The 12,411-nt window shown below is 41.3% G+C and overlaps 1 protein-coding gene across 1 annotated transcript in view; it reads left to right on the plus strand.

Moving 5' to 3' along the window:
* Window positions 1-3,480: 3,480 nt before the first annotated feature.
* The window catches only part of opcml (opioid binding protein/cell adhesion molecule-like), a 441,137-nt gene continuing 432,206 nt past the window's right edge, over window positions 3,481-12,411 (plus strand). The window contains exon 1 of the mRNA XM_040013505.1: window positions 3,481-3,795. Within this exon, the coding sequence (XP_039869439.1) occupies window positions 3,735-3,795 (61 nt within the window). The 5' untranslated portion in view covers window positions 3,481-3,734. The remainder of the gene's footprint in view (window positions 3,796-12,411) is intronic.

Below are 12,411 nucleotides of genomic sequence, written 5' to 3' on the forward strand. Positions count from 1 at the left end.
CTGTTTCCTTCAATTTTCTTCGATTCAATAATCGAAGTGTAGTAAACAGATTTAGCATGACAAATAGCGTCTTTATAATGTTGTGTATGACTGAGAAACATGTCCTTTTGAATAGTAAGTCCCGTTTTCCTGAAGAGACGTTCCAGGCAGCCAAGGTAACTAAGAGGTTGATAAGTCCTTTGTTTTAATGAGGTACCAGGTTGTGGTGGGGCGTGGCCTGCGGTGCAGTGCGGACGCACCTGCACGGCATCTGCAATCACGCCCTGCCGTGTTAAAACACGGGGACTCAGGGGTTGGTGTGGGGTTGTGGTGGTGTGATGCAAATGTTAAATAAAGATGGCTCAAATGTCCATATATTAGTGGTAAATGGACTGGTTCTTATATAGCGCTTTTCTACTCTTCTGAGCACTCAAAGCGCTTTACACAACTTGTGCATTCACACCCATTCACACAAGCACATTGTTCTAAGTGCTTTCTAAGAAGCATTCACACACATTCATACTCTGATGGATGCATCGGAGAGCAATTTGGGGTTAATATCTTGCCCAAGGATATTTGGCATGCAGACTAGGGGAAGCCAGGAATCGAACCACCAACCTTCCGATCAGTAGATGACCTGCGCTACCGCCTGAGCTACAGCCGATTAGACATAGAAAGTCCACTTTATGACCATCAAGAAGATCATAGACAAGAGGTCCCTTGCAGGAGATGGATCGGACATTTAACAATCCAACGGAGACAGGATAGTTGCCGCTAGCTTCGCAAGCCGACCTGGCAAGGCAAGCAAGCACACTATGTCCAAAAACAGCCCAGCGGCTACCAGCTGATGCTGACAGCTGATGCCTAATATATTTTTGAGCAGGAGCGCCCCCCACCAAAGTTGGCCACAGGCAGTCTTGACTTGACAGATCTTGTATAGTGGTTGTCATGAGTTGCTGGATTGGATGTGGGAGCTAATGTAGTAGACTTAAATCTAGGGTCATTTTCATTCTGGCTTAGTCTTGTATGAAACGACAGAAGAATGAAAAGGGAGGGAAATGCATGTCATGTCTTTGCTTGTATATTGTCCCCTCTAACATTCACTTGTCTTTAAGATTTGATGTTAACTTATCAACTATTGGGGCAATGCCACGTGATGTGTCCAAATACACTAGTCCAGATAAAGAGAATCAGAATCAGAATCGTGTTTATTGGCCAAGTATATGTGCAGACACATACAAGGAATTTGGTTCCGGTAGATGGTGGCTCTCAAGCACAGCAATGTAAAACACACACACACACACACACACACACACACACACACACACACACACACACACACACGTGTCTATATATACACATTACACATACATACACATACATACACAACGCTGTGTAAACCAACTAATCTAAACTTATATACATAAAATACAGAAATGAAATGACGTGGAATGAATACTACAGAATGTACATAAGGTGCAGTTGCAGTCTGGCAGTGGGAGCAGTGTGACAGGTCAACTGTTTAGAAGGGAGATGGCGAGGGGAAAGAAACTGTTCCTATGTCGGGTGGTCCTGGTCTGCAGGCTTCTGTACCGTCTGCCAGAGGGCAGCAGATCAAAAAGTCTGTGACCAGGGTGTGAGGGGTCTGTGATGATTTTCCCTGCCCATTTCCTGGTTCTTGAGAGGTGCAGATCCTGGATGGAGGGCAGGGGGCAACAATGATCCTTTCTGCTGCCCGTACAGTCTGCTGCAGTCTGCCCCTGTCCTGTTTAGTGGCTGCACCATACCAGACTGTGATGGAGGAGCACAGGACAGACTCAATGACCGCAGTGTAGAACTGGATCAGCAGCTCCTGTGGGAGACTGTACTTCCCCAGTTGTCTCAGGAAGTGCATCCTCTGCTGGGTCTTTTTGAGGATGGAGTTGATGTTGGTCTCCCACTTCAGGTCCTGGGAGATGGTGGTACCCAGGAACTTGAAGGTCTTCACAGTCGTCACAGGGCTGACTGATATGGTGAGGGGAAGCAGAGTTGAGGGATGTCTCCTGAAGTCCACTGTCATCTCTACAGTTTTAAGAGCCATCAGATTTGGCTGCATCAGGTCACAAAGTTCTCTTAGGTTCTGGGGTCTTGTTTGACACCCTAGGAAAACGTTCAAGTCTCTCAAGGAGTGACTTCTAAATAGCCTCTGGAATGCTATAACGTTCTGTAGCCGTGTCCAAACTTGCCATTGGCCCTCTGCTGAATTGTTGAGATGGATAGAGTGTATACGTTTGGTGTTTTTGGACAACTCTTCTCCTAGCCACCGGGTGAGCACATCTAACTTTTCTCTAGGCTTTAAACTTAACCCTTCAATAGCATTACAAAAGAAAGCTCTCCATGCCCAGTAGTTCTCTGCTCTGTCTGTAAGCTTTGTTAGACCATCTGCAACTAAGTTGCTTTTTGCCAGAAATTTAGCAAGATTATCAAAGACACTGTTCCAATTGTTGTATGTTTCTAATTGTAAAAAATGTTTGCACATGTCAGCTCACACATGATATTTTGTGTCTTGCTTACAGTTTAACGATTCATTCTTTCATTAAATCCATATCATGCATCAAATGGAATAAATCTTGCAGAAAGGAACAACGGTGTGTTTTTTTCTTTGCAAGATGATGGTTATTTACCTGCCTAGTTAAATGTGAGGGATTAAATGTGTGTGGATTTGAAAATGGTAATTGCACATGTACCTACACAAGGGTTGTTTTACTCAATGTGGTCCTCCGATTGAACTTTATTTATGGAGAGAACGTGATCTGACCTTGAAACAACCAAACTTACTATAGAGCTTCAAAATACACAAACTGTAGCATTGAGCTGTAGAACAATAGCCATAGCCATAGAACAATGATAGAAGCTTGTAGATGAAGACTGGGGGAAGGGCAATATGGACGATAGATGACCTCCGCAGAGCCACATACTTCCAACAAATCTTAAATTCATAAAATTATATAGAGAAATACATCGCTTATGGAGCATATCTTGAAGGGTCATTTTTGTCTGGCTGTGCTTTTGTATGCATTATGGCCCCTCATTCAAATAAATGTCACATCACTTGAAATATAACATCAAATTTCTTGAAGATACTGCATCCAAGATTACCCAAGATTACCCACTCCCAGATTACCTTTTGCATGTGGAGGCAGCTTTGTTTTTTATGTATTAAATAGCAGTCCTTTATTATCTTTTATCCTTTTTTGTAAATATCTCATCTTATCTTATTATCTTTATCTTTTAATCTACTCTGATTATTTCATAAAAAGAAAAAAGAACTGGGGATAGAAGATTCAAAGTGAGGAAATACAAACCCCACAGAGCTACAACTGAGTGCTGTTGATCGGCAGAGGTATCAGCCAATTATGGATGAGCAGAGGCTGCTGTCCCCCCCCCCCCCTTCACCCAGTCTTGTAGAGTAGTGATCCTTGTATGCGCTGTAGTATGAGGAAGAGGGGGAGAGCGATCATTGCTTGAAGAACCAGCCTCTCTCTTTCTCTCTCTCTCACTGCCTCCCTGCATGAGGGAGCCAACTAGTATTTGCAGTGAATCTTCAGTACAACCTGCAAATGGGGATGAAAGGCTATTCGGACTGACAGTCAAAGAAAAGGCAGAAGGGAAAAAAAGCAAAGTGGGCAGCTTTCTGAAAGCTTTGTTGTCGGAAGATACAAAAAGAGTGTCTACATAAGAACCAAAGAGATCAGAATCAACGCTGTTTGGGAAGCATGTATAATTCGGTATGCTTCATCATCCTGTCATGGGTGTTTGCTGCGCTTGTGTTCCCAGGTAAGGCACCTTCTTTTTCTCCAGTTTTCTGTATGTCTTTGTTTACATGCTGCTGTTTTTTTTATGTGGCTTTCCTATTCCTGTCAACACACAGGTGTCCACTGTTCAGTCATAGCCCCTTTCTCTTTTGCTTTCTTACTCATCTTTGTCAATAAATTCTGTCAGTAAAACTTTTTGTAAGGTTTTTTTATGTGGAAGTCTAAAGATTAGAAATTTAGAAAAAAAAATCCTGCATTCCTCCAAGAATACTCATGCACAAAGAGCGAAAAAGTTCCTTCCACCACAGACACTTATGATGCTTTACACGTATAAGACTGAGTTGAACAGAGAATTTTTTTACACTCACCAATAAAATTATATATATTTGTTCAGCTGAAATAATTAGTACATCCAAAGAATGTATGCAGACGTCAATATTTTTGATGTTTGGAGATGTTTGGAGTGGAGCTTCAGTATTATTAGACTGCAGAAGTTGTTGTTGTCTTAGAGTGTCTTAAATAGCTGCATGGGTATTAGGCAAACATTTAGTTTTTTAGTGCGTTGACACATGACACTTTCCTGTCAGCGAACCCTGGACATGGTCCCACTGACTGAACTTCCTTGTGATGTCAGGAAACGTGATGTAGTAAAATTATGTTAAATCAGCCTGACATCTCAAAATGCAAATATGCTCCCAAAGCACCTGTAGTGAGAGAAATGTTTTCCCCCCTCAAAGGGATTATGTGAACTGGATTATGCGAGGTATTTGACAGGGGAAATATGTGATATGTGACTAAGTGCATTTGCATTTTATTAACAAAAAAAATCATTTTAGGTTCTACAACATTTTAAAGAAACTTCTCTCTAGCATCAGAATGCATTTCTTTAAATAGAAGAATCACATTACAGTTATTCATCAAATATTATTGTCCCTAGCTTTACATTAGCTTTTAAAAAAGATTTAAAAATTTTTTTTAAACCATAGCTGAATGAAATCTGTATCTCTGTTTGTCCAGCCTCTTTGCATCCTTGTTTCCGATGCTGCCTCCCCAGCACACTGCAGAATAAAAAAGCGGATTTGCCACCACAGACCACAGAACATCTGCAGTAAATTGCTGCAGATGTCAAGAGATCTTAAATGGTAGATGCAAATAGCATGAGAAAAGGTTTATGTCAGAATGTTATTTGAGATAAAAGGGCAGAGATTTCTTTCACTGTGATATGTTTTAATCAATATTTATTTTTAGATTTCATCTGACAGGCACTGCTCGCCTCACTCGCCCTGATGTTAATTGAATTATTGTGTATGTGGAAATACTGTAATACATAAACAAACAAGCAACAACAAAAACAACGACAAAAAAGTGTCTGTGTGTGTGTGTGTTAAAAAGATACAAATATAAATATAAAAAAAATACATCATTGCTGATATGATATAGCAGTACTGGATAGTGCATAAAAAACAACAACAAAAAACTCATCCCACATACGCCCCCCACCATACTTCTTTCCCCACTTTATTCATCCAGAGCTGGGTTTTGCTGAATATACATGTCTTTTTAAAGTATTGCCCTGGTTCAATTTCATATGTATTCTCTACATACCTGTATCAGAATCAGCTATTTGACTGTCAGTATTGATAGAGACAGCTATGTTGAATTTGAAAAGTGTTGTGTTGTTGTGTTTTGGTCAGAAAATTGTTTACAGAATTTATGGTATGTGTGTGTGTGTCACTGTGACTGTGTGAGAGAGGATAGTGTTACATTATTAATATGCCTTGCTGAAAAACTCATTCTGTTGCTGGCTTTGTTTACTTTTTTTTTTTGGCTGAAACTATCTGGAACGTCACTCTTTGAACCTGTGATGACTTTATCTTTGCATTTAGATAACAGAGGGAAAGGTCACTGTACTTTATGAGCTCAGATGAGCTGATGAAATTTCAAAAAGTTCATCTGCATCAGCAAATTTAATTGATATTGATATATATGAAAAAACATTAAAGTTGAACAGAGTTAGTGTTTGAATTCTCATTTTCAATATGCAAGAATCAAGTTATTTTTAGCCAGTGACAGGATGGCTGTTCACTAGAACTGTGACCCTCTTGTTTCCATTTTTTTTTCTTCTTTCTCAGCGTGGGAAAAGTGTAATCATTAGGACTTAATAAGCAAGTAGCTTGCAGATACCACTTAATTTTTCAAGAACCACTGACAAGTATGTGTTTTCTGACGCCTTTTAATACAAAAAAACATAGACCAGGGGTGTCAAACTCAATTGGGTTCACATACCACATACAGCCTAATTAGATGTCAGAGGAGTACAGTCATTATGTAATTAGATATAAATAATAATAAGCCCATGTTTATTCCTTTGTTTTTATGCAAAGGAGTACAAGTACATTACAAAAAACTTCATATTTAATCAAATATCCTTTTAGAAAACATATCGAAACATTTAACAACCTCAGATTTCTTAAGACAGCTGTTTGCACAAATAGAAACAAAATTTTAAGTCAAAGGCATTTGCAACTGAAAAATATAGTATTGCACTTTAAATTTTATTGCATTGCATGAACAATAGGATTCCATCAAACCAAACTCTTTTGCAGTGAAGCTGTTGACTTACATTAAATTGAATATTTCCTAACTGTTTCTACAACAAGAATTCATTTTCACAGAACTATTTTCGGTGTAATCGGAGTCTAAACCAACATTTACAAGGAGTTAGTCATTTCTAGGCTACTTTGTTTTTGCTCCTGAAACTTAGCATCTTTTGGTCTGCACAAGTGCATCAGTATCAGTCATCTAACTGTTTATGTGTGAGCCTTGAGTGCAATTTTGTTTTATTGATATTCATCACTGTGAAAACTTGTTCACAATGGTAGGTTGTCCATGCAAAAACATTTTGTAGCCAGGGCTGTTAATTTAGGGTATGCTGGCAAGAGATATTGATAAAATGTGTCCAAATCTACCGAGGAAAACGTTTCTTCAAATCTGCGTCACTTTCCAAATCAGTTATCTGTAGTTGGATGTCAACAGGCACATCAGAAGCTTTGAGTGTGAAGGGTGAGCGAAAAACTGCAAATTCTGTCTCGAATTCACCAAAGATCTAAAACCGTTTCTCAAACTCACACAGCAATCCTGAAATCTCTTCTTTATACTATTTCATGTCATCATTAATTCCTTTTGCACATACCTTTCTTAGGCAAGGGAAATGTGCAGGGTCACCACTTGACAGCTGTGTCTCCCACAAAGTCAGTGTGGCGCGGCGTGGTAGGCGATGCCACTGCAGGGTAGGTGAACGCACCTGCCGGGCATCCACAATCACGTCTCCCCGGGACAAAAGACTAACTGGGGTTCTATCATGTTGTTGTTGCTGTTGTCTTTGGTGTATGGCTGGCAGCTGGAATGCTGCAGCTGAGTTGTGTGAACAAGCAACCATGCTGCAAAGCATGAACGTGCACCCGGGTCTACTGTGGGTTTGTTACAGTCACCTTCAGTTTGAATGTCATGTATGCTCTCATAAACTGTGTGACAACTTTTTTGCGGCCTTGGAACATTTTGTTCAGAATATTCATGTGCTCTGTAATATCCATCAGAAATGCAAGATCCTCCAGCCATTCCTGACGCTGTAATTCCATCACTTGTTTTCCTTTTTTTCTCCATGAATTCTCCAATTTCCTCCAACTTTTATGAACTTTTACTTTCAAAATTTATCCAGCAGACTGGCCCACGGGCTGTATGTTTGGACACCTCTGCCACAGACCGACCAGAATTTCCTAAAAAATGTCACAAGAAGCAGCTTGATCAACTAATTTTTAATTTAATATAGCTCTATTAAGAAACACATTTGCTTTTAACTCAATGTGATTAACTGTGTAGATCAGTGACCCAGCATTTTGAGTCATTTTTGTATTTTAATTCCTATTTTGCTGTATTAGAGAAATGTTAATTTCTAGTGTTTACTGTTAGCATGTCTTAGTTATGTTTTAGGTTATCCCATCATGCGTGTTTGCTTGTTTATGTGTCACTCCCTGTTTCCTGTGTAGGTCTGACTTGTCCTCTGTGTATGTCTCTTAAGTTATGCTCGTGTCTCCCTCTGTCTCGTCTCCCTTGTGATTTACATAATCTTCCATGTCTACCCTGCTTCATGTACTTTCTCCCCAGCCCGTCATGTGTGTCTCCTCCCGTTGTCTTCCAAGTCCATCTAGTTTCCCTGAGTGTTCTTTCTTCCCGTTCCCTGTGTCATGTTGTGTGAATTAGTCTGTGTCTTGGTATTTCCTGTTATACTTTGACAGTGTCCCGTCCTCTGTTCAGTCTGTGTAGTTTTGCTTCCTCTGTGTTGTCAGGTCAACTCATTCCAGCTTTGTTCGGCGTGTGTGTCCACTCTCCCTAATTACTCTTGCTTATATTGTTTCTGTTTTCTGCTGTCCTTTGTCAGGTGTTGTATTATCCCAGTGTCTTCCGCGTAATGGTCTACTTCCCTCGTCTTGGTTTCCTTGCATTTTGTGTGTTTGTTTTGCTTTAGTTTTCCCAATTTAGTCAATTAGTCTAGTCTTGGTTTCACATTTTGAAAGTTATTGCGCGTCTCCCTCTTCTAAGTCCCTGTTAGTAAATTAATTAACTGATCACCATATATTGATTTTATGTCTTACAAAAACGTGGTTACAGCAGGATGACTATGTTAGTTTCAATGAATCAACACCCAGAGACCCAAAAGATTTCTGTTGTTGTTATATATATTTGTTTGTATATTTATGTCACTGTCTGGTTTCTTTTGGTCTGATATAGTGCTCAGCTCAGATAAAATAATCATTGTGCGTGATTTAAACATCCATGTAGGTACCGAAAATGAAAACCTCAACACAAATTTAATATATTATTAGACTCAATTGGCTTCTCTCAAAATGTAAAATAATTAACTCCTAAAGCTGTTTTTGTGGTTTAAATTACATATAATAGACTCTAATTTGTTCTTGATAATGGCTAGGCCCCTTCACACAGTAAGGTTAATTATGGAGTTCCACAGGGTTCATAGCAAAGACCAAGTCTGTCTAGACTATACATGCTTCCCTTAAGGATATGTCATTTATCATGCATATTAAACAAATATGTGGGACTGCTTTCTTCCATTTTGCAATATCTCTAAGATTAGAAACATCTGCCTCGGAGTGAGGCTGAAAAATTAGTTTAAGCATTTATTACTTCTTGGATGGACTACTATAATTTATTATGTCCTAAAACTTTATTTGACCCTAACCCTACTGACAGGGACAACAAAGAGAGATTTTGGAGACAGACACCCGCTCAACCTTTAAGATTAAGCTTAAAGCTTTCCTTTTTTACAAAGCACATAGCTTGGGCTGGATCCGGTGACCCTGAAGCCTCCCTCAGTTACACTGCAATAGTCCTGTCTTCCCCCCTCACCCCAAACAGTCATTGCAAGAACGTTTTCTTTAGTCAACATTAGTTTTCTATGTTACAACTGCACATTTTTAATTCTTTTTAGTTTATTAAGTTGCCTTATGATGAACCAATATAATTGTTGCCTTTAAATAAATATATTGTATATTATATTATTATATCAGAACCACTGTTTGCATTACATGTTTAGGTTGTAGTTTGACATTAATTATAATTAGTTCAATTAGTACTGTTGATTATATAAAAAATATTAATTACAAGCACCTTTGAAACAGTACTTTGTTAACCAAGTATCTGTATTTTGTGAGTGTTGCAGATTTACAAATGTGAACACACAGAACATGTGGCTAGTTCTCTGAGAGACTCTCTCCATTCCGTTACGTATTGCATATGTACGCAGTGTTGCCAACTTAGCGACTTTGTCGCTATATTTAGCGAGTTTTCAGACCCCTTAGTGCGTATCGCTTTTACTCTCAACAAGCAGCGGGTGCTGTAACGCAGTCAGTTCTTCTTTTACTGTTATGCTGTTTTGTGGATCACAAGGTTTAAAACTACTTATAAACACACACATAAAGTAACTCCACCAGAGTGCCTATTTCGGGTCACTTTTGCCAGTCCAAGCCCAGGTAAAGGAGCAGGGTTGGAATTGTGACATTAAAAAAACAATAATTGCTAAAAGAAATTTAATTTGTAGTTCTAAATAAACTCTAAATGCATTTAGGACGTTTTTTACTCAATTTATGTCTCTTCCACGATGTTATTTCTCTCTCCAACAACATAGGTTACAATTAGATTAGCATGACAAATTATGCAAATTAGGTGATGACGTCATTTAGCGACTTCTAGCAACTTTTAGGACAACCAATAGCGATTTTCCTTACTGAGGAGTTGGCAACACTGTATGTACGGGGAATGTACATCCAGTAAAGGTCAATCAATGACCATGTTGTCACATCAAAAATGGCCCCTTGACAATGCCAAACGGGGTGGAGTGGGCACGCACTCCAGAGGAAAGGGGAGCCCTGTAGAGGGATTAACTTGCTGAATGGCCTTTAAAACCCAGTGGGACAACCAAGACCAAGACAGGGGTCTTCCCTGGATCCCAGAGTTGAAGACAATAAACAGCTGGTCTTTCCTCCTAATCAGCCTGATGTATGCCGCCAAGGCACAACTGGGGCACAGGGGTGCCTGCCACTGAGCCACCTCCCAGTCCAAGCCCTTAAGGGAAGCCGATCGTAGCTCAACTGACTGGGATAGGTGGAACTGGGACAGGGCTTTTGGCAGAGGAGCTGCGTTGGGCCGGAAGACCATCCCTTTCCTGTCTGTCAACAATCCCTGTGGATTGCAGAATACAGAAACTACAGGATATCATGCACTGTAGCCTTATGGGTTTCAACCCCTGGACCGTGCACCAGGAAGTAAACAGTCCCCAGCCCTATTGGATGGTGGGCGAGACTCCTGCATTGTACAGGCGACTGGGGCAGGCAGCCCTAATGCGTGGAGCTTCTCCCTCTCAGGGATAAGGCCATCAGCTGGAGCTCTGCAGGGAAGGGGTGGAACAGTGACTCACTCAGAGATAGACAGTAACGTGTTACTGTAAACCCTTTACTTTTTTCAAGTAACGAGTAATGTAAGGGATTACTATAGCAAAAAAAGTAGTTCGATTACTATTGCTTTCCCATAAGCAAGCTGCGTTACTGCGTCAATAAAATGTCGTGATTTTGTTTGTGAGAGTGTCTCATGACAATGACATAAGAATGTGCAATTTCGTGGCAGCAACAGACGTGTGTAGATCAACAATGGATAATAATAACAATAATATGGAGTGTGGGAGAGAGTACGACTATCAGGGTCTGGGAAACACAAAGCCTTCACACTCGCGCCGCTCCTCGTCCACACAAACTCCACATCAAGCATCTCCTCTAACGCTCAGGAGTCCAGAGTCACGGTACAAGATAGTTGCAGGAAACCTATTCAAAGAAACGAGGGTTACAATGAGAAACGACTGAATTCTGCAGAGCCGGGCAATACTAACTGGAGTTGCTCAATATTCCAGCGACGAGTTGCTCAGCGCCCCTGCCTTAAGAAGAGCCAGCAAAAAAATGCAGAATCGCAGGTGATCAGCTGCAGGTGCTGGGGCCAAGGGTGGGAGCTCAATCTGAGCCAGGCAGAGAGACAGGAGAGAAGGAGAGCAAATCGAGCTGGAGAAGGGAGAGAAAAGACAGAGCAAAAACAAAAACATTTGTGGCCACACTGGGCCAGGCACAAGGACCATAACAGTTTTAGTCTGTAAAAAGTGACAAAAACATTAGTGTCTGCTGTACACTCTACGTGGGAAGAAAACTTCTTTCTACAGCAAAAAATGAAACTTCAAATCTGAGCAGGCTGAAAGGTTTATTGCTTTATTACGTATCCAGGGAGGTCCCTCTGTCCAAAAGCAGCGGGATGGCTGAAAATCAGGGCATGTGGGGCCAGAGGGGCCACCAGGCCTTCTGGCCTTCTCGGTCTGTGTGTTTACTCCCTGGAGGCAAAGAGACCGTCCTCGCCCTCTGGAAGTAGGGCCAGATCTTGTCGACCACTTGCTACCCTGAGCTCAGAGCCATTTCCGTGCCAGGGCCCTCAACATGTCATGTTGAGAGGGGCTTAACGGAAGCGGAGCAAGGTCACCCCTGTCCCACTGCCACATGCCTGTCCTGTAAAAGAGAGGCAAGGGCCTGGGCAGCACCGCGACCGTGCTGTCCATCCCGATGATAACATGGATCCCCTGAAGTCGAGGCAGAAGCTGGTCCACAAGGTCCATAGGGTCTTGTGGACTGGGTTCTGGGCATTCCGCTAGATCAATTTGTTGGAACTGCAGGCATCCTACCCTACTGGGGAGGTGTTTGTGGAAATTAACTAGTTACTGGACTTATTCAACAGGTCCTGTTCTAGATTGGACAGGTCCCTCCACCAACTAAGAGCCCAGTGGAGCCCTCGGAAGACCACCACTGTAGCCTGTGAGGAACAGACCCAGGTTCAGTAGAGGATGTTGAATTGTTTTATGTGCAGGAGCGCCAGTGGGACCACCTGCATTGTGGTGGCCATGCAGCTCATGAGGTGTAGGCACAATCCCCAGCTGACCCGAGAGCGGAGTCCAAACTGGCCTAGTCATGGCCTGAGAACCTGTCGTCATTCTGCAGTGAGGGACACAGAGACCGTAATGGAGTCCAGGGACTTA

This window comes from Simochromis diagramma, unplaced genomic scaffold (assembly GCF_900408965.1).
Source record: "Simochromis diagramma unplaced genomic scaffold, fSimDia1.1 OVJJ01000123.1, whole genome shotgun sequence".
NCBI lineage: Eukaryota > Metazoa > Chordata > Actinopteri > Cichliformes > Cichlidae > Simochromis > Simochromis diagramma.